General features: G+C 38.4%; 1 protein-coding gene across 2 annotated transcripts in view; it reads right to left on the bottom strand.

Moving 5' to 3' along the window:
* Nucleotides 1-24,507, bottom strand: part of NEDD9 (neural precursor cell expressed, developmentally down-regulated 9) — a 55,301-nt gene that overhangs the window by 26,143 nt on the left and 4,651 nt on the right. Inside the window, exon 1 of one of the 2 annotated variants that reach the window (XM_053468460.1) lies at nucleotides 6,503-6,820. The exons of the other annotated variant lie outside the window; for it this stretch is intronic. Within the exon in view, the coding sequence (XP_053324435.1) occupies nucleotides 6,503-6,757 (255 nt within the window). The 5' untranslated portion in view covers nucleotides 6,758-6,820. Of the gene's footprint in view, nucleotides 1-6,502; nucleotides 6,821-24,507 lie in introns of those variants that run through there. 2 annotated transcript variants of the gene reach the window in all.

Genomic DNA, 24,507 nt, shown 5'->3' on the forward strand with positions numbered 1-24,507 from the left:
TTGTACTCTGCACTCACTTTTCTACCAGGTAAACGTGCATTGTAGAACGTCGCCTCCCTGACTGTAAATGGAAAGGTCTGCCTTGTGAGCTAAAGTGACGGCATATTTACTTGGTCTCTTGAAATATCGCCAACAAGGTTTGACAAATTAAACAAAAGACGTCTAATGTTTAGTTTGTCCCCTCAAAAAACTTGATCCATGACAAAGAAAGAGAATTACACAGAACGATGGTGAAATGAAATGATCTCACCATGACTGGAACAAGCCACACCAAAGTAAAAGCAAAAACAAAAGCACATGTAAAAACGTAGGTTTACTTCTCCAGGCAATAGGGAGGAAACAAGGTGTGTTATTATGTACTTAGCAAAAGAAATGGAGGTGTTTGATGCCAAAGGCTACCGCAAATGCAAAACAGCGTCATGATGTTAATTAATGAGAAATGTAGTGATTTATAAGATGAAAAAGCCATTCATATGCTGCGTGTTTTGTAATCTTCACCTGTTTAACGTCGACGCGCAAGCTCCTGTTAATTAAGAAATGGATTTTGCACATAATTTGTGTTATATAGAACAAGTGCCTCTAGTACCCACTTTAAAATCCTTATAGCAAACTTATTAACGATCCAATAAGCAGGATCATTTCCTTAGTTGCATTATCTAACTGTCCACCAACATCAATTTTAATGCAAAATCCTGTCGTCGTCAACACCCTCCATGTAAAATTAACATTGTGTATACAAGGGTTTATAGCACTATGGAATCTGCTGGCACTTCAGCCTTGGTGTTGTAAAATAGTATCTAATATTTAAACAGTAGTAATAATGTATTATTTATTTATCATCATAACAATCTTGGATTGGCCAGTATTGAGTCATATTAACAAGGCCCTGGAATAATATAATACACACGCACGTCGTGGCTAATATGAAAGGACAAAGTTGTCCAAAATGTATGTATTTTGGTCCCCTATGACCATATTTGGAATCCATGTAAAATAATGGAGGCTAGATGTTGCTCTCATTCTCTTATGTATATGTACCGGTAAGTGGTGTGTGAAATAGGTCCTCTTCAATGATAAACAAAGCAATATGGCTACAGATAAGCATTTTTCACAGATGAGAATGTCCAGTAACATGGAATTTACAGATGCCATTACAACATAACGACGCTTATTTCAAACAAACTGAATTCCCAAGGCTCCATTGCATTCTCCAGCACACTCTGTCTGCACATAATTCATGAGTCTGCTTCCAGGGACATTCCAAAATAGCCATAAATGGAACACATTTCCTAAAAACCTCCAATTTGACTGCATTCCTATGAAAAACACATTATTTTCACCTTTCTGGGATATCAACTATTATATTTGAATTTCTGAATAGTAATATCGCCAGTGGTGACAGAAAGTGATACAGATTACCCTCAAACATTAAACTTGCTATGCTGCTACAAAAGATTTTATCTACTTATTGTACAGCAAAAATTGCGTATCTCTTGGGAGGAAATAGAAAACTAATTTTATGTTTAGGGTAACACAAATGACGGTGTGGCTCCAGAATTCCTTATTTTCCTGATTTCCTGTCATTTTGATGGCACACCCAAATGGTTTGGGAAGGGGAGGAATCTATCTTCAAGTAACATTTTTCTTTAATTACATGCATTGAGTATTTTCAAAAACATTACTCCTATATAAGTATTCTTTTTTCTTGTTATCAAGACAACAAATTACAAATTATTCAAATAAAAACATATATACATACCAACAGCCTTGTATTTCGCAAGACTGATGTAATTTAGTAGGAGGCTTATTAGATTAGACAGGCAGACAGGGATGGGTGTCAAGCTCTTGGGTGTGGACGGCTGCCTTTAATCCTCTTTACTAAGATAACAATAACAAACTACAGAGCTCCAAGCCCTAAATGTCACTAAAATTCCCAGCTTGAGATACCTATTACTACTGGACCAACGTCAAAATCAAAAACAGATGTTGTGGCACCCTTGTTCCTCTTGTAGTATTAGCCAGAGCCCTTAAATTGTATTTAAAGTGTCAAAACAATGGAAACATTAACATTGTGACTACTATGAGGATTGTTGCTTAATCAAATTAAATTAAACTAGTGTTCTCAAAACCTGCCCTGTTTTAGGCCTTTAGGAATTACATTTTAGAACAGCGGTATATAACCTATTTATCCGTCTAGAAAAACCAATCCCTGCAGGCAGAACCTGAGTAGCAGATCTGTGATAATCCTCATTGAAATATTTAAGTGACCTAGATACGTTTTCCTAACTCTTAGTTCATGGGTTTCACCAGCATTTTGCAGGTGGTAGGACCCTCAGAAATGGTCTGTATGCTCCAAATATTTGGTTACTAGAACCCTCCCTTTGACCAGATGGTGACCAGATGGCTCTTTTAACCCGGGACATATATCAGAGGGCCATATTAAAACTGTACTTGTTGCAAGCTAAACATGCTGATGACACTTATAAGGAACACCACAGACCGGGTATAAGTCATTTCAATGTAGCTCTGTAGAATGCATCTTTCCCCACTCTTTAGCGTGAACTCAAGTAAACCCAAAATCACAAGCCATAAAAAATTTACCAAGCTGTTTTTTTAGTTACCCTCACACCATTTAACAACTATTAAAAATTGGAATAACAAGGGTGTTATTCTGCTTGCAGAACAAATAGAGGTAATCAGTTATTGAGACCTTAGATAACTCCTTAAGATGCTTGTTTCTCTAGGATACGATATAAAAAAGCATACATTCCTTTCTAGGTGCAAAAATGCTTATTTCACTGCCCCTGACAATATCATTTTTCCTACATGCTAGAAGCTAGTACACAAGGGCTCCTTAACACAGTCCTCAAGTTTGCCTAAAGTGGGGCATTGCAGGATTATCTCAGCTTGCATATAAGCGTGATAGTCTGCGCTCAGGCGGCAATATCCTAAAATCCTGACCTGGGCCATGAGGTCAAACTAGTCTAGGAACCTGGATGCAGAAACTGGTCTTCAAAGTAAATAATGAAAGTGTATTCAAAGATTATATACTAGAGTGCTGACTTTGTAATACATATTATACATAATATTCTATACTCTGGATTCATATAAGATTTTTAAAACCTCATTGACCCAATCTTTAAAGGTCAGCCTACTGCATACCAATTTCTTCATACTTTCCCCAAACACTGTTGACAAAAAGTACAAAGTTTCCAGACATTTAACCTCTGCAGGAATGCAGGCAGTAAGAAAACAGATCATACAGAGTACAAGCAGTCCTTCTCTTCTCCTGTATATAGTAAAACCCCTGAAGTTCTTGCGTTGCCGAGGTAACGGGCCTCTACGCTTCGGCATTCCATCCCGAGCAGTATAGCAGAAGTTCCCATGTTGTGAAGTGTACAGAGGCTTTTAATTATGCCCTTTAGTTGCTGCCATTGAAATAGTATCTCATGTTTAAGTGGCTTAGTTTTTATAGGAACACAACAAAGTATCTTAAAGGCTAATTTAGAAACAGCAGCCTAGGGGCGCATCTCTGTAATTACTACATGACGCCAAAAGTCCAGGCTCATCTTGGACACATTAAAAGTTTATGTTAGACTGTCCTGTGAAGCCAACAATTTAAAATGCACTCATCCTTGACAGACATTTTGTCCAGAATCACTAGTAGACAATTAAACTAATTGCTATCTTGTTCATCTGGGAAGACCCCCATCGTAAACCCCTAGATGAAACATCATTAACTCAAACAAAATTGCATGGTAGACTGATACAGGCCCCAGCCTTTTCGTTTAGTAAATTAGTTTCCGCTATTTTGCACAGAGCGAGAAATTGCTTTTTAAAGCCTTGGATGAAGCCGCCTTTATGATCTGCAGACGTCGGAAGATTTTCTGTTTCTCAATGGCTTTCTGCCATGTAAAACAGTATTAGACATAGGGTAACCTGAAGGCATCCCAGCCAGTAGGAAAGTAACTGCCTACAGAGCTCCATTGATCAAAACAAGACTGGGTAACTGTACACTTGCCCAAATATTATACCTGACACAGTCAAACTTATTATTCTGTCCAAAAACTGATACTATCATGAAACTGCTGTTATGCATAACCTTGAGTGATTTCCTGAAATATATAAAGCAGTTATCTGATCTCATTGCTTACAACCATTGTACCCGGCAGGGGTATTTACAATATCGTTTCTTAGAAGTGCCATTTTGGAAAAACCCAAAGTATTACTTAAAACAATTTTACTGTAGCAAGGTCCTTTAGTTTCCATATTACTTTCAAGAACCTAAACCTCCATATTTGTATTTTTCTGAACATGAACTGTGTGTGAATGAGGAGCAACATTTAATGGAGAAGGCTAAAATTATAAGCTGGACATTGACCAGCCTGAATTAACACTTAATAAAAAATACACTTCATAATAAATGTAAATAAAATATAAAGAACATAAAAATGAGTTGGAGTGAGGGTGTAGCTTTAAATTAGACTGTTACACAATACGGTTCGTGTTTCACTTATCTTTCACCTGACAGACATTGTTAATAGTTGTAATATAGGGTTCAAGGGTGATAATCTGGTAACATGGCTAGAGTACACTGTTCATTGATTCATAGGAATCTCGCCTCACACAGGCTATACCTTACACCGCATCTGGCTATCATGTCATACAGACTATGCTGTAAAGTGACATTAGAGTAAAAACATGTCCATATCTTATATAAAAATATAAAATAAGAGGAAGTGGTCTCATAAAAGCTAATGAAGAAGGTTCTTAGGTTCTCCACTTGTCTATGGGCCCTCCTCATTGGATATGGTAGCGGTAAAACCCATAAGAATACTCCATAGTGTAACTTTTTTAAACCAAACTTTAAACTTAATTATTTCATTTTTTTACTTTATAGATAATTCCTTATTGTGTTTCTTGCCATTGCTAATTTATAATAGACAGCTTGCACAATTACTCAAAACATATTTGCAATTGAAACAAGTTTTTAAGTATGTATATTATATTTGGAACTCCCTATTATTTAGTTTTTATTGGCGACAGTATATGTTATGTGCTTCAGTGGGAAAGTAAAGATTTTTAGGTGTTTCAAAATGTAAATGTGCTTGTGATTTCTTTTCTAGATAGGCTGTACTCCAATACTGTGTAATTTGCCCTGAGGATGATGTTTGACTATGTTGAATGGGATTTTTTTTGGATGAAGCTCCCTTAACGTAAGGTCTTTTGAATATGCCCTTAGAATATAAAGCAGCATATCGGTGTATACTTTAAGAAAGCATTTGACCTGTCATCGCAACGGTGGTAGCCCTACGGGTCATACAGCAGATACATTGTCAATCAGAACAAGCACATAAATGTATGTGCATGCATGCTAAAACAAACATAATTCCTTACTGCTTGCAGGTACATGTGAATTTTGACCTCAGAATGATCACATTTACCTAGGCAGTAGCAAGATATGTATCATCCCCCAAGCAACATGTCAAAACTTTTATGAGAGATAACGCATAATATATTTCTCTAGGGCCACCGGAGTCATCTGTTTGATCTAAATGTAGCATACAATATTATTTAAACCATAATACAAAGTTCTATAATTCATTTTATATTTTGACAGAACTGAAAATTAATAAGCATATTTGTAATAACTTTAAGGTGCTGTAATCTACCTTAACAGACCAAACATTAATAAGAGCTGCTCAAAGAAACTGCAACTTTGTAAAAAGGTTACTAAGATCCCCCAAACTAAATATTGTTACTCCGTGTGACAAATATACTTAACAGGCAAATACAACTAATAAATAAATAAAAACTGCAAAACTAAATCACATATGAAAACAAACTGGGATTTTTCCCCTCTGGGAGTTGACAGTTTGGTTATGTTTAATGGAATATAAAGTTAACCTCTGTCTCACCAACATTCTTTCTAACATGAGTGATTGGCATGACGTCACTCAAGAACAGGCAGCACTTCTTTGTACTGAGGGGTTAAACCTTTGGCCAAATCTCACTCCCAAATAGGAGCTGGGAGCCTTCCAGGCTCATATTATTAATGAAAGCTTTTCAATGACACATCTCTGTCCGCAGGGATTAGTGTGTGCAGCTCGCGTACACAGTAGCAGATCTCCCCCTAACCAACTTCTCCCGCAGTATACAACACCAGCACATCAGTGGGCACACGAATGGCTAATACTCTTTTAACCCTTTGCTGAAACGTGTGTGTGCGTTGATCAGAACTCCACAACAGTGTTACTATTACAATACAAAATTCAATGGCATTACATTTTGTTTCCAGAGCGCTGGCAGAATCCGTAACGCTGTTAACATGACAATCCATACCTTTCTTTATATAATACACAGGATAGAAACGGTTGGGGAGGACATACCTACACACACTTCTACACTGAAAGCATACAGTGAGAGATTTGGAGGCTATGCAGTTTTTAAAGAGTTAAACCATATAACAGTTGAAGAAGAAAAAAGTTAAGCGTTGGCTCACCTTGTACTTCATCTTTCTGAGTTTTCCGTCGGCTGGCTTTCTTATGCAGTTAAAGAGCCTGCATTGGGACGCACAGGCTATTTTTGGGTTGCTGGGTCCAGGCTGGGGGGGTATGTGAGTGGCAGAGATTACAGGCAGCTCATACACACACACATACACATATACACACCGCTGGGAGCCCGCACGGCTATCTGAGGAGTGTGTTTTGGTAGCACAGTGCAGAATGGAAGCATCATTTGCATACTTCGCTCCCATTGGTCGGGGTGGGCGCGTCTAAGAAGAATAGGTCACGTCTATCCTTTTGGCTTGTGTGCTGTGAGCTGCGCGCGCTCCTAGCACGCAGGCGTACTTCTATATCAGGACATAGCATCATTTCACTAAAATGTAGTTAAAAAGGGGGGGGGGAGAGCTCACATAGCAAAGCTCTGACAAAAGAGCTTCCTGTGACCTGTCAGACTATTGTACACAGCAGTGATTCCCAAAGCCTGCCCCTTCTGAACTTTAACATAAAGTTGATATATAGGGACAGGCGAAGTGTTCGTACAAGCACGCCAGTGTCCTGGGTATAGTTTGTGAAGGTCCATAGAACATCATTAAATTCTGCGCCACAGACCCCAGGAAATGTCCACCACGAGCAATGTTGGTTCCTACCCCTGAGACAAAGGGATGTCTGTGTTGGCCTCTTTTAACTGGCCATGTTGATAGCTGTTTGTTCTTTGTTGGCTTTTTTGCTTATCTTCTCTTTTAAAATTTTAAGTGTTGCAGCTGTTAGGCTTAAACAAGCACCAAATGTATCACACAAAGTGGAGTATGTGCCTTTGTACAGCATAAGGGCCAAGTCCTTCACAAACCAGATTACCAGGGACATTGAGGCAGTTTATTTCACATTACCCTCATAGAAGTGCACAAGAATTACACAGCACCTGAGGCAAGGTTTACATTAAGATAGACAAGTACAAGAAAGTATACTCAAAAAAAAGTAAATATCCTTATTTTGGGAATAGCTCTTTTTTGGCACTAGAATCAATAATTTATGCTTGCCCCTATGTGTCTCTTTAATAGGAGCCCACAATATTTGGTGGTTATGAATTTCTAGTACCCACAGTAATCACACCATCCACTGGAAGTAATCAAGAATAAAAGCAACAAGTCTTTCCTTTACTTCACACTTTTCCATTACCCATTGCTATAGCGTTGCCCTATCGGCCATTTTTCCAGGACACATCTAATTTTTCCACGTTGCTAATCATCGCCTAAAACGTCGTCTCTGCATACACTTGGTGAGGTAATTGATTTCCTTCTTTGAGCTTTTACTTCCCACATACCACATGGTAGTACTATAGATGAAGGTCAGCAACAGGTAAAATTAAACGTGTTCTAGAAAAAAACCTCAAATGACAAACCAACGGCCATAGCTGAGAAGTCATGGTGTGGCCATGAGGTACTCCCCCAGCTTCACCACCTGTATCAAAAGGGGCTCTTTTCTACCCGCAAATGTTAGGACGCATGACATTATGCAAACCAAAGTACACATGATCAAGGATGGCATCGGGCTAAATGATAATTGGACTGGGGATGATGACCACTCTAGATGAGTTTCATTATTTTTTTTTTTTTTACTGAGGTGGCATCTTCTGAAACAAAGTTACTGATGGATGACTTTTAGCCTAATTGAAGTTGTTGATGAACAAATTGTGTCTCACTGGTTTATTTTTCTCAGTTAATTCTGTTGTACAGGTCAATATTTATCATGTGAAACATATACATATCAATGGGATGTTTACCATTGACATATATAGGGGAATCCATTTGCACTATGGTTGTCCCCAGCTTTGTCTTGATAATAACCCTTGTTGCATTTAAATCACAGAAGATATTTCATTACCCATTGACTGCTCCACCTTCTCAACTCCACCTGATCTGGAAACATCCGCACCCAATGGTAACCAATGAAAAAATGTTACTCCAGAAAAAATGAGTAAATTGGCCACATGAATGTTCCCCCGGAGCTCGAAACCAAGATACAGCAAATAGTTTTGATTCCCTTCTAAACTGTCTGCAGGTAGTGGCACTTTGAACAAACTGAGCTACAGCATGAGAAACATACATTTTTGAAAAAAAGATATTTCTTTTAGGAACTTTAATAATTATTGCAACACTGGATCACACATCTACATTTTATTGTTCTGCATTTTGAAAATAGACTGAACTGGCATAGTAAGTCACAAAAACCATTCAGACCCTGGGTAATGGTACACAATATAAGTAGACACTTAACGAGTGCCCATATGGTATGTATATATAGCATGATAGGAGAACAACTCTCCATAACCGTGAAGAAGAATAAGACTGACATCTGTGTGTTGTCAATACAAATTCCATTCCATTTTTTTTGTTACAGAAGGGAGAGTATAGGAGAGGGATTGATGGGGAATGCATGCGTTATGGTCGTCCTTCATTGCAAAATTGCATTGTGAAATGAATAATCTTTATGTCTGTTATTATTTATTGATTTATATCATCATGTTCCCGCAGTGCTGTTATTATGTGTATATTGTTGTAAGGTGAAGGTTATATTCAGGGCTGGACTGGGGATAATGACCTAAGTGTGTCTGATGGCTGGATACGGCAGGCGGCACTTTATGTTTTTGTGCTCGTCTAGGGTGTGGGCTAGCATATCCCGCAAGTGGCCGCACACTACAGCACCCAACTTGCTCCTAGAGCTGTAGATCAGGTGTGTATGGAGTGATGTAGGGCAATGGCCCACTAGGCATTTACCTGGTATGCCAGATGGTCAGTTCTGGCCTGGTTATACTGTACTTTGTAGATTAATTAGTGTTCTTTTGTTGCTGACATATTTGTAAAAATGAGCTTTGATATATAGCACTCTTGCCTATAAGCGGAATTCACCAAATTATGTGGCTAATTTTCAAGTTCCAAGCACTACTGAGTGACCCTTGGTAAGTTGAGCATACGCATTCAGCATCAACAACAATTAACTACATTTGCACGTGAACTGTTAAACATCAGTGTTTAAGAAATGTAGGCCCTTAGGCTGTTAGGAGCCAGCTAGAGATTACCAATTAACAAGTGAATAGCACGTCCCCAACCCTAAATATTCACAGGAGAGTGACAAAATGAATGCGTTTGTTTACCCAATTTCCCAAACCCACTACAATAAAGAGGTGTGGATGGAGCCATGGTGCATCTAAATAAAGGAAGCTTTAATCTTGAAGCTGGTCCATAGTAGCATTCTTAATGTGGAAGTTCGCTATAATTCAGTTTATACTTTATTCTTATGGATAACCAGCACTGATTGCTATCCAGCTCGAAGCTTTGTAAATGTACCTGCAGGGGGAGGAGACAATAATTGTATGGCTATATAAAATGTTCAAGGAAAGTTCCTTTAGTTTTTTAACAATTATAATGTGAAAAAAAATTTCTTTGTACAAAATGTACAGCACATTATACAATGTATACCTATTGATTAAAATAAAGATTGGGTCTCTTGACAGATTCAGTCAAAGTTTCACACCTACTGTGGACTTGCACGTAAATATTATTATTATTATTTATTGTTTTATATAGCGCCATCAAATTCCGTAGCGCTGTACAATGGGTAGACAAGACATAGCAAGAAGCATGTAACATAACAAATTGACTTACAGAGACAACAGGTGAGGAGGGCCCTGCTCAAACAAGCTTAAATAACCAGGGACATCTTCTAGTAGCAGTCCATATTCTTTCAATCACACAGATGAATTTAGCGCTTGACTGTAATACATTATTGATTATTTGATATATTAGTACACTAGCCTACGTGCTTACACTGGGGTATGCATACCTTAGGAAGGGAAGTCCCTGCCTGTAGGCCAGCTAATTCCAAGATAAATACACCATAATTGCTTACCTGTCTCCACTATAATAGGACGCTCCCCACTATCAATTTGTGTTACAAAATATTTGGACTTTATATTAACTTACCCATGCGTTTGTGCTCATGGTTAAGAATAAAAAACATAAATTTTAATGAGTTTTTTGCCTATTACACTTTTCCTATAGCTATCTAAAAAAAAGAAAAGAATCAAAAAGATCAAGAGAAAAAAAACATCCCTCTCTGCCAATTTATAAATGTGGAAACAAACCATGAAACAATTACCTATAAGACAGAGTAGGTTTGGCTGCCCTAGAGTTCTGTCAGACAGTGAGCTAAAGTGTGAGGTATGGCTCGTGAACACTTCATGTCTGGTCTGCTTGGACTCTGAATGAGCCTATTTGGCAGGTTTTGCCTCATTTTAGAGCAAAAAGCAAAGTGCGGAGGAATCCAAGCTATGCGTGGGCCAAGAAGAAGGAATGCGGGAATGCTGAAAGCAATCATAAGAAGGAGACAGGTTCCAATTCATTACAGGAGTTTTATTAAACCATGTATCTCTGATAGAGGAATTTTATCTCCTGTACTTTTTCTCCATTTAGTTATTTTTTCTCTTCTAGTGCCTATGTCCTTTAACCCTGTAATCTAATAATTTGCATACTTTCCTAGCAGTTACACAAACCTCCTACATGGTTAGCCAGACTCTTTTTTTAACATGGAAAGTGAAGCTAACAATGATTTACTTTAGTGTGGAATATTTTTAGAATTATTTATAGAAGGTAATTATTATAGTAATACTTCCCTTATGTTTCCATCCTGATGTGTGATGCTCAATGAGTGCATTCACACAGATAAACTGACTTTTTCAGTGATGGATATAGCATTTATATACAGTACATCACTGAAAACAATTAAAATCTTTCATTTTCGTGTGCTTTCCATTATGTAAATGTTTCTAGCTGACTGATTCTTAAATGGACCTGTGCAGGTTCAGTGTTATGGTCTTCACAGTATCTTTCGCACATGTGATCTCTGTCAGCAGAAAGAAACTTAGTTTGTAAACTTGGCTGTGTATTGCCATGCTCCTAGTTATTACCATATTCCACAACTCTGCATCGCTGTCCCTATCATTTATTAAGTACCAACATATGATATAATAATAGGCCCTGCTTGCAGTAATAATGCTCCTCATATGTGTTTCCCATCTGGATTTGCGATGTTGAGGCATTCAGCAACACCGAGATCGGTATCAGGGGCCATGTCTGTCCGCCATACACTGTATGGCAGCGGACACCCGTTTTAGAACAGCTTTTGAGCTTCAATGGTGTAGCTGAAATGCCTTGATAGCGAGACACCGAACACCCATCCCAGGACGCACTGTGACCACTGCAAGAGATTTTGCCACTGGCGAGATTAAAAAAATAAACAAGTTTTCAAGGTGGTCTCTTCAGACCCTCCTGAGAACTCTGGCTCCCCTTGCAGGTTTAATACAGGTACTGCATTTTACCATGCAAGTCAATGGAGCCCAGCTTTCTAATCACAATGTGAAAGAAGAAAAAAAAGAAAAAATGTAAAAAAGAAACTCCAAATATATATATATATCTATATATATATATATATATATATATATATATATATTGACAAACCCTGTAGCATGAGGGCCATACAATGTCACAGTTAGGGGTCTTAAGCACAGTCCTCTAGGGCTATCAGGTTCAGGAACACCAACTTGCAACAAAACAGTGATTTATTTTTAACTGCTCAAATGAAACACCCCAAAACAAAATCATAAAAAGAAACAACCTAGCTCCCAATTAGATCCCTCTCTAACTATACTATGACTGACCAGCCTAATCACCCACTATCTAGACCTCCCAGCCAGACCCAGCTAAACCAGGCCCAGAGAGCACACAAAGTTCCAGGCCGTTATCGCCTCACTTGGCTCAAGGATAGTCTTCAGGGCCTCACCTTGCCCTGGGAGCAAAGGGAAACAGCCTCTTCCCCAACAGTCTATCTGATCATCAGGCTCCAGAGGTTTTTAATGCCTAGCACCCATGCCTGATGCAGGCCCCATAGGAATCCCAGACTGGATCCTGCAGACTTCTAGCCTCTTGAAAAATCAGGCATGGATTTTGCACAGAACGGGGGAACAGATCATTGGCCCACCCTGCTCTCCAATTGCTCCACCTCAGGGATCCATATGTATGAGCTGCATAGCACCTGTACCCAAATGCCAAACTAATCATCTCCCTGGGGTTTACAGGGTCACTATATACTTAAATATTGCCATGTTAAATGCCCATGGGTGTGTAGTTTAAAAAAATGCATGATTTGATGGGGTAAATTGAATTGGCCGGGTTCAACAATGTCCCAAGTAACACAGGGGACGGGATGACCACATATCAAATTTCCAATGTCCCAAATACAGCCTTTTATCCCCCGAATGGGGGAGTGGAGTTAAAATACCAGCATTTGAAATACCCCGGGGTGTCTAATTTTAAAAAATATATGACTTGATGGGGTAAATTGAACTGACCGGCTTCAAAGATATCCCAATTAGCATATGTGGGCAGAATTTTCCAGAAAATGAAAAATTTGGCCTTTCAGTCCCCAAACAACCCGACAAACCCATGAATGGGTGGTATCACTGTACTCAGGTTGCTGAACACATGTTGGGATGTTGTGTGACGTTGACATATACCAGGAGCTGTAAATTCACATCTGAAGTAAAATGTGTGTAAAAAAGACTGGTGGTAGAATTAGTGCATGGAAATAGTTAAAATACTAGCATTTGAAATAGATGTTCCAAATAGCACATGGGGGCAGAATTATCAAATTTAGAAAAAATGGTTTTGAAATAGTAAAACGCTACTTGTACTTATTGACCCATAACGTGCAGATAAAAGCAAAAAAACATAAAAACATTGGGTATTTCTAAACTCAGGACACATAGTAGAATCTACTTAGCAGGTTTACTTCCATTAGCTTTTACAGATGGGTAAAATATTTTTCAAGTAAAAGTCAGAAAAAGTCCCTTTTTTCTCATTTTTTCACCATATTTTATACTTTTTTTATAGTAATTCATATGATATAATCAAAATAATTGTTGTCTTAAAAAAATTTCATATAACTTGTGTGGGTTCAGTAAATGAGGAAGAAAAAAATGACAGCTAAACACGAGAACCGCAGAAATTTTAAAACAGCCATTGTCACGAAGAGTACAAAAAAATAAAATCATCCATTGTCACGAAAGGGTTAATTTACCTCTAGTCACCATGTTAGGTTTTTTGTTGAAACAGTTAAATAAGGGATTACTGGATAGTTAAACTTGGTTTGGTGATGTCGGGCCAGCACAACACAACGACACACTCTTGTCTTTGAGTATTAATACCTTCATAATCTGTGCCATATGTATATCTTTTTAAAATAGGAGGCAGATGAACAATTGAATTATATTTTCCCATGTGTAGCTACACCCAGTTAATTTTAGCAACATTATTATTAAAACTATAATGATTCATCCCTTATCAGAAGGGCAGACAATTGCAGAAGCTATTTTAAAATAGTCCCTGCATCACTTGAACTGCATCATTGTGGAACCTCAGACTTTCTGAAAGTCTGCCTCCCTTGGAGTTTAGGTCACCGCCTTACTCAAGCACCAGGAGTGATTACCATGGTAGCAGAGATATGCAAGCAGACTAAACAATAGAAAATATAAATATTAACAAAATGACTGGGCAGTTGTACATCAGCACAATATGTCTGACCTGCTTGCTACAAAATGTCTATAGAAGATTTACAGGCCTCAATTTTAAAGGGACAACAAAGACTAAGTTGCAATAAACGGAGCATCTTTAAGAGTACTGGGGTATACATGTCCTGCAACTGTAAGCAACATAAAATAACGGCAAAAAAAAACATATGGCCAAAGTAGTCTGCCCATAGTTCATGATGTAGAGACTTAGGCCATAATTAGTCCTTGGTCTTGTCTTAAATTCAGGATAGAAAATAAATCTAAGAAAAAAACCCACATGTTTTATCCTTTGTAGCCTATAGCAGCAAGTTGCTATAAATATTTATGTGAGCAAGGAGGTTGCACCTGGACAACCATTTTATCTTTAAGAGGGGACTTGTACCATAGTTTTGTATCCTTTATTTATTGTCGTATGGTTCTAAGAAATATATATGTAATATTTGTTGCAAAATGGAATGTTTCTTAAATTTTAACTTTATCATTTATTTCTAAAGTTTCACCCAAGTACTCACCTACTCGTGATCCTCTACTAGTTGTGACGCTACTTCTTGTGACCTGGAAGCCTCCAGTCATCGCCCCAGAATGCTAAAGAATGACGGAATTGTCTATGCCATGACGAACTGTAAGGACTGCTGGGGAATGACCTCCCCTGTTCTTTTTGGGACTGCTGTGGGTAAACTTCATTCCCAACTGCTCCTCATTTTCCCGTTTGTTGTGTTATCGTTTATAGTCACAGTCGGATTGTGTAAAGTTATTTGGTAAAGGCAGGCTTGGGCTGATCATCTGGCACATCGAGCAAACACAACATGTGGCCTGTCATATCCAGCCGGCTGCCACACTTACGTCATTAGGTAGTCACCTGCCTTAAAATGCCAAGGCCGCCTCGTTATCCTTAGTCCGTCCCTGGGTAAAGGGATTGACGTTTGGTAGGTAATGGCCATAGGCCTAAACAGTAAAGGAGACTGAAAGATGGCACCAATTGCATGGTATGTATCATCTATTATTCAGCTGCCGATTCGGTTAATTCCGAGATTGTGTGCTAAAAGCGCTTTGAGTCCTATTGGGAGAAAGGCGCTATATAGATACTAAAACTGACAAAACATTAGTGACACCACACCCTAAGTGATTCACAAAGTGTGACTACCCTTTCACAGCACCCTCTTAAGTATTCCCCCAATACTATTATCAGAAACAAGTCTTCATAAATCAGGGCGCAATTATACAAATGTAAAACATAAACACATAAACATAGTGTAATATTGTAAGAAAAAATATAGTGAATGGAATCTTTCTCAATGCACTCACAAATTGTCAAGATCACAGAGGCTCATCAAAACCAATCCTTTTATTCCTCGGTTCTAAAACAAATAAAAAAGTCCCAATGGCACAGTATCATTGCTTATGCTTTGAATGCTTTGTATGTGATTAAGAGACATACAGATACCAGGAATTGGATATTTTTTGCACAAGCACTTTTTGCATAGTATTTTAAGTTAATTATTTGAATATTTACCTCCTGAAGAAGCTGGGTACATCCCAGGGAAACACATTGAGGAACTTCAGATGGATGACATCTACAACAGTTTATCTGTTTGCTGCTAGTTTTGTGCTGTTTGCACATTGGATTGTGCAATATACACTATAAATACTAGTAGTAGTTGTCATGTGACAAAGAGAGTAATGTAATGATGTAAATAATTATGCAAATATATGACCACAGTAAAAAAAAAAAATAAGAAGGAACTGTCATATTTTAGAAAAATATACAAATCTAGCAAAAATATATAATTTGTTATTTTTTAGAACTTATTTTCCCACTTGGACAACAAATGTCCTAAACCCATAAGCAGGGCATTTTATGACATTTTTACTGAATTCCCCTACACCCAATGTGGACTACTTTTCAAAAAGTGTACATGGACCTGCAGTGCTTGATATTGCTTACATCATTGACATTATCTGACTTTTTCATGTAAAGGGTTTTTTTTCTAGAAAAAATCCGAGCAAAGGTTAACAGGAAGTGACTGACTAAGCAAACACAAATACTTAGTAGTAATACACGTCGTATTAAATGTATTGTGGCTCTCTTCTGATAACATTGAAGCTGACCGTTAGTGGGAATCACATGACTCATCCGTTCATCTATGGTCAAACTGTACAGTTTATATATATTCATACAGGTAAAATGCCCCATTGCATTTTATTAGTCTTTATATCCTGACTCCCAATCCATTTCCCCTCTGTGACAAAAGTCATGGTTCTCATTCTAGACCTGCATCCATTCTTTTAGTATGTCTTCATCTCTTTTGTTGTCGGGGTACCTTCTGTAGTTCATCCATTCATTCATGTAGAATTTATTCTAGAATTATTTTACTTATTGACATGCAATCTCTATAAAGCTGGACAACATTTACATGTAAAGTGTCTCGTAAATACACAATTTTGAGACAGAATTTTTATGGCTAGGTGGCAATGAAAGCCATATGTCAGGCCTTGATTCGTTAGCATTGCCTATCTGAAAGGAGTCCCAAATTCAATCTTGGGATAAACATTGCCTGAATAGGTGGTATAATAAGCAAATTGTGTCAACAATTCAAACAGGTTAATTATAAGATCAGCAGTTTATCCTAGAACACCTGCTGGTAAGCATGTCCTGGTTTGAACACGGAACCTCAGACACTGAAATAAATAGCTTTAATTGAAAGCTGCATTTTTTTGGTTTTTAAGAGCAGCAAATAGGCTCAGTATACCTGCAAAGCTAACAATAGTATAGAATCAGTAACAACTAACCTTATTTATTTCATAAGCTTATGAATATTTTCTGTGTTATATCCAACAAATCAGCAAAATGTGATTGATGCAGAATCTATTCAGTACCAGTTAATCCCCTCTCATAACCAATTGGATCTTAAAAGATGGGATTGAAATATGGTTTGTATGGTAAATTTTTATGATCATCATCTTAATGCAGAAAGGAAAAGCATAAAAAAATAAAATCATCAACTTAGGTTGTTCCTCTTTACGTCACCAAGAATGAAAAAGATGACCAACAGTTGTCTAATGACTTAAAAATCATGTTTATCTAACATAAAAATAAGAATGAATAATGGTTAAATTGAGTGGTGGGGATACTATTTTTTTAAGTGGGAGGATAGATTTATTAGTTTAGTTTTTGGATTTGTTTCCTTGGAAACAGTTCTGGAAACAGAAGTTGCAAGAAACAAGCCGATATTTATTGTTTCCAATAAATGTTGAAATTTTTTTGTTATTCCGTACAGATCTGTGTTACCGAAATCAAATAAATTGGAGTAAACAAAATAATGGTTACATTCCTAATGAAGCATTACAAGCAAATCTGGCCTGTGAATAAAACGTGCTGGGTATCTTAAATTTAAGGGCCCAAGTAAAACATTGTCGCTGTATCAGCCAGATGGATATAAAATCCTTGTATTGACTTTTAAACCAAGAACTTCATGATTTTAGTTAACTTTATAACTTTATTTGCATTTTTGCTAACAAATCATGTTTATGAGGTGTGAGTATGTTTACATGTAATTGAAGATTTAATTTGAAAATTAAATGCAGTTTTTCTAATAGGCTGCCTGCAGATCTGTCACAATAATATCAATAGTCCATGGAAGATGTACGTTAATATGACATATTTATTTTTATATACTGTATGTATATATAGATATATATATATATATATATATATATATATATCTATATATACACACAGTATCTCACAAATGTTTGTATGTGAGGGGGTGTACTCACTTTGTTTAGACATTAATGGATGTGTGTTGAGTTATTTTAAGGGGACAGCAAATTTACACTGTTATACAGGCTATGCACTCACTGCTATACATTGTAGTAGAGAGTCATTTCTTCAGTGTTGTCCCATGAAAAGATATAATAAAATATTTACAAAAATGTTAAGGGTGTACTCACTTTCGTGAGATACTATATATATATATATATATATATATACTCAAGATTTATACTTTTATGTTAAATTTAAATTCCAAAACAAAGGGAAAAGTGGAGGCATTGTAAAATTATAAATCCAAAAGGGTTTCTTGGGTGGAGGCTGAAAATGCGTAATGCGCTTTTAAGATGTTGTGTGTAATATTTATTTTGGCATCTTTCCTTATTCAAAGAGAGGAAAGTCTTCAAGGACATACGTCATTTCCTTGATATAATTGTTTTTATGCCAACTGTAACTTCTGAGCCACACACAATGCATCCATTGTTTTCTATATGTCGTTGGAGCATCCATTCATTTGGTAATATACGCGCTTACTAACTTTAGACGGGAAGGAGTTGGCTGTGATCAGCAACTTAGTCCTCTCCAGCAACGGCTGCCCACTGAGGTTCCCCTAATTTTTAGTAGCTGGTGTGCACAGAAATCTTATGTTTTGGAAATTGTTTTCCTGTTATTAATGTATACGTGCAGTGAATGCTTGTGTCAATGTAAACCTGATATTGTTTTAAGATAAGTTTGGCACAACCTCTGTCTTATAACTTTTATAACTGCCATCACATCCAGAGCCCCTGTGTCCCCTTCTCACTGTCCTACAACTCTTTTCCTCCTCATGTAATTCAGGTATAGATCAAATAAACATCATGTGGAAACACAGCATTGCAGGTATAGATCAAGTCAATAACACACAAACCCAGCCTTGTAGGTATGGGTACGGAATCTGTCGGCGCTTTATAAATAAAGTTTAATAATAGTATTAATAGACAAACTGAAGAATCACACGCAAAAGCAGCACTGAATGTATAGCTAAAAAAAAGAATGCATGAAACTGCTAAATTGAAGGCATAGATCACAGGTCGCACGCCCCAAAGGCCAACCCTGGCATGCAGATTTCATCTACAGGACCTGCCCTGGAACCCAGATTGCATTTACAGGACCTGCTCTGGAACCCAGATTACATCCATAGGACTTACCCCAGCTCCCATCTTGCATCTACAGGACTTTCCCAGCACCCAGATTGCACACACAGGAATTGCCCGGCATCCAGATTGAACACATAGAATTTGCCCCAGCACCCAGATTGCATCCACAGGACTTGCCCCAGCACCCACATTGCACACACAGGAGTTGCCCAGGCATCCAGATTGCACCCTGAGAATTTGCACAGCACCCATAATACACACAGACGCAGGCCTTGCCCAGATTGGATCCAGAGGATTTACTCGGCACCCAGATTGCATTTACAGCGGTCTCCTCTTGGTCAGGGTTCCTCTCAGTCTGACTCAGTCGCACCTTTATTCATTCTATAGACTGTCAAAATACATACATTTACTCTACCTACACACATCTTACAAATGCTTGCCCATATATACACATGCCTTCCCTTTGTGGCATAAAGGTGGTATAGTAAGAGAAGTAGAGCTCTAGATTTTGTTCTAGTGCTCTTGTGTTATTTAGGGATGTCTTTACTACATTTAGAACCCCATGCTCCCATACAAAGCACACTATTAGGTCTTAAAAGCAAATTATCATACAAGCTCAACTTAATTTCCATACTATAGATGTTCCTTCAAATGTATCATATATTGTACATACCTTTTGAACTGTTTTAAATGGCCAGAGAGGCGCTCTCTTATTGTAGTGGAGTCAGAAGACCTTGGCAACCTGGCATGCCATTGTGCTAGATGTGAGCCAGCAGGGCTCATTCATGCAAACAAAACATCTCTAAATATGCAGGCTACCTGCTAAGCAAGCAGTTTGTCTCACTGCTGCCTGTGACAGAAAATGTGGGCAGTACGGCTTCTTTAAGTTAAAAACATAGGCTTTGTTGTTTATAGAGACAGTTTTCTGAAATCTGGGCAAGAAACAGGAATATGGGCCTCAAAGAGAATCTGTCTCTCCTAAAGAGGGACACTTAGGAGATATGCCCAATGTAGAATCCATCCTCTCCTTTCCTCTCCGTGAAAGACAGTAAAACACACAAAGAGCCCCGGGCCCTCAATGACCAATTTCTGGCTGTTTTCAGTTGTTGTTGCATCCCTGGTAAAAGCACTTTTCCTAGCTAGAGACTTGGGATTTTTAAACCCTCTTTTGTGTGCATAAAAACACATGATACAGAAAAACCTGTAAAATATAGTGTTGATGCAAACCACTCAATGTGGTTGTTCTCTGCAGCCTACATAACATTGGTTGTGACAACCTTTGAAAATAAATAGCTGTAAGCACACAGTTTATATTGTATTGCTTAATCTTTCAATTCTTTAATTTATAGTGAAATTTAACAAATAAGTTGCAAGCACAGTAGCAGAAGAAAAAAAGTATGATCTTGCTCTCAAACATTATCAAGGCTTTACAGATCTATTCAAACATTAATATACTAGGCGTCATAAAATATTGCTGAGATTTTAACATATTGTTGTTTCTAATCTATGGTGGCTCAGTATGAAGTAGCAATGAAATTCATGGTTATGGTAAAACATACTTCCCAACATTTCAAAATGTGAAAGAGGGAGACTTATTTTTTTTTTTTTTTTTAAATCTCGCGGAACTCACCAATACAGGCAATTGCACTTTAAAATGTCCCGCTTGCGTCGCCACTTCGTTTTTGTCAGCACAGTCATGCATATTAAAAATAATCAACACATTGAATTGAATTCCCATGAGGCTCAGCCAGACATACTACTTCCATGATGCTGGCTGAGTGTCATAGAAAGAGCAGCAACAGTAAAGCTGCAGATGCTAGCTGTGAACTAAAATTCCCATGATTCTCAGCCAGCCAGATGTCCACCATAATGCTGGCTGAGCATCATTGAAAGAGTAGTCCACAGCAGATTTTTTTAAATTAATGTTAGCCTCCCTCCCAGGATCCCTTCCCACTGCCTTTACACACACCTGCCCATAAACACACATATACACATACACTGCCCTTACACACACCTGCCCATAAACACACATATACACATGCACTGCCTTTACACACACACACATATACACTGCCCTCACATACACACATATACACGTACACTGCCCTTACACACACATATACACTGCCTATACACACACCTGCCCATAAACACACATATACTGCCCTTACACATAAACATATACATGTGCCTGCCCTTACACACACACACATATACACGTACACTGCCCTTACACACACACACCTACATGTACACTGCCCTTTCACACACATATACATTGCCCTTACACACACACACACATATACATGTACACTGCCCTTACAACACATATACATGTATACTGCCCTTACACACACACATATACATGTACACTGCCCTTACACACATATACATGTACACTGCCCTTACACACATATACATGTACACTGCCCTACACACAGACATATACATGTACACTGCCCTTACACGCACATCTACATGTACACTGCCCTTACACACACACATATATACTGCCCTTACACACATACATGTACACTGCCCTTACACACACACATATACCTGTAGACTGCCCTTACACACACATATACACTGCCCTTACACACACACACACATACATGTACACTGCCCTTACACGCACATATACATGTGCACTGCCCTTACACACACATATACAATGCCCTAACGCAAACACACACACTCTTACACATACAGATACACAAGCTTACAAACACATACATACACATACACTGCCCTTACACCTCTTTCTCCCCATCTCTTACCTCTTCCTCCATCCTTTTTCCTCGAGCCTCCATCCTGTACCCTGCATCCTGTGGTGGGAGCGCGAGGTCTGCCACTTCAGACCTCTCTTCACTACGCGCAGTACAGTGAGGTCTGAAGTGACAGACCTCGCGCTCCCTAATGTTGAGTCGACTAGAGGGAGATCGTGATCTCCCAACTAGGCTGCAGCTGCTGATCGGGCGGCTGTGCGCCCCCCCCCCTGCAGCTGCACCTGGAGTAAGTATCGCAAAGCGGGACAGAGGAAGGGATATGCGGGACAGCGGGACAAAGACCGAAAATTGGGACTGTCCCGCTTAAATCGGGACAGTTGGGGGGCATGGTAAAATGCCAAAATATTATCATACCTGCCCGTGCTGCCAGCACAACATGGTAAGAGCAGGAGGGATATAACATATGAGGCCCTGTTCGCAGACTATCATAGCTGCCAACACTCCAGACAAGCGTTTATGTACTGGTGAATGTCCCTTTTATTTGCATGCAAAGTATGGACACAGATGGTACAGAGCTACTTTGGTACTCAAGCCTTGTGTATAAAATTCCATCTCCAAGCTTTACCGTGGAGGGGTGAAGCTAGTATACTTGCATTATATGTGAACCTAAGTAAAAGTTACCTTTAAATGAGTAGTCAGTCTATGCTTTTCAAACCCTGGCAGTCCATTTCAGAGATATGCGCTGGATTGCCTAGGAACTGGCTGCAAAGGATTTGTTTACGCTCTACCTACCCACAAAAAAGAAAAAAAACAAATCCCCATTGTGTGAGGAAAGAATATATGAGATGAAAGGTAATCATCAGAGAAGGAAAGTGAGTCATTACTATTCATAGTAGATTGGGTGACCATCAACAGAAGCATCTGAAAAAAGGTGGAAATGTTTGCCCAATTTCCTGCGAAGTGATTACAATGTGAAAAAAAGCTAAGAGCTGTTTTGACATCACCTGTCATGATTTTATCTTGGTGGATGCACAGACAATGTCAGAGATGTATGTAGTATTTTATTTCCACAGCAGAAAGTACATTTACTTGTGGATGATGAATTAAATCTTGCCAATGTTCTACATTCTCAGACTGGGACTTCTCAGACTGCCCAGGTTTTTTTGGGATGGTCCTGCCAGTAAGACCTATATGCTATATGCTGAATCTCCAGAAAATTGCATGTTGTAGTATAAATGAGTTGCTGGGAAGTAATTGCGGGGGCTGGAATAGTTAGCAACATTTAACAAAATCCAGCACTGATCCGGAAGTTAAAGGTGCATCCAAGTCAGTTGCTGTCATTTAAGGCTCTGTGCAGTTCAAACACACTCTAATAGGCGTGATTTAATCATTATGACATGATATCCCCTCCCCCTCCCATTAGTGTTTTGAGAGGGAGGAAGAGGGGTCATCCAGAGTAAAAAAAAAAAAACAATAAAAAACAGACATACACAAATTGTTAATAACAAAAAAATACATTATTACTTTTTAATACATCATTATTACTATTTGATCAATTAGGTCACTGATTATTGATTGGTCTGCTAAATGTCAATGGGCTAAGCTTTTCACTTACAAGCGATCTGATGCTAGCGTGCTAGTTGGTTCTGAGGCACTGGAGCATTTGGAGAACAAGCTGGGTTTGAGACAGGAGTCTCAGGGGGAAAGAGGCGAGCGTCTCCTTTCATAATAAAGGTGGAAAGGCACAGAATATTGCTGTTAGCAATCACACTCCTATCATGCTAAGTCAGCCAGTACATGCTGGAATCTGTTTCTGCCTGGGCATGGTAGGATTGTGATTGCTGTTAACAATTATATATATATATATATATATATATATATATATATATATAATTTTTTTTGTCTAATTTTGGTGTGTTACTTACTTTTAATAAAAGTGTTATAGGGGTGTGTAGGGGTCATTTTCAGTTTGAATTTTCTGTTTGGGTCCAGAATTTTCATTTCGGTGCATCATGTATAGTGATAGAGATTACGCTGGACCACCATCAGTGTGTGCCTCAGTATATAGTGATAGGTCTTATGCTGTAGCACCTTCAGTACGTGCCTCAGTATATAGTGATAGGTGTTATGCTGTACTCCCGTCAATGTTTGCCTCAGTATATAGTGATAGGTGTAATACTGTACCACCGTCAATGCGTACCTCAGTATATAATGATAACAGTTATCCTGTACCACTGTCAATGTGTGCCTCAGTATATAATGATAGCAGTTATGCTGTACCACCGTCAATGTTTGCCTCAGTATATAATTATAGCAGTTATGTAGTACCACCGTCAATGTTTGCCTCAGTATATAATGATAACGCTTATCCTGTACCACTGTCAATGTGTGCCTCAGTATATAATGATAGCAGTTATGCAGTACCACCGTCAATGTTTGCCTCAGTATATAATGATAGCAGTTATGCTGTATCCCTGTCAATGTTTGCCTCAGTATATAATGATAGCAGTTATGCTGTATCCCTGTCAATGTTTGCCACAGTATATAATGATAGCAGTTATGCAGTACCACTGTCAATGCTTGCCTCAGTAAATAATGATAGTTGTTATGCTGTACCCCTGTCAATGTCTGCTTCAGTATATAATGATAACAGTTATGTTGTACCCGTCAATGTTTGCCTAATGATAGAAGCTATGCAGTTTTAAAGTGTGTGTGTGGGGGGGGTGCCACATACATGATCCGCCCC

This window comes from Spea bombifrons, chromosome 5 (genome assembly GCF_027358695.1).
Source record: "Spea bombifrons isolate aSpeBom1 chromosome 5, aSpeBom1.2.pri, whole genome shotgun sequence".
Classification (NCBI taxonomy): domain Eukaryota; kingdom Metazoa; phylum Chordata; class Amphibia; order Anura; family Pelobatidae; genus Spea; species Spea bombifrons.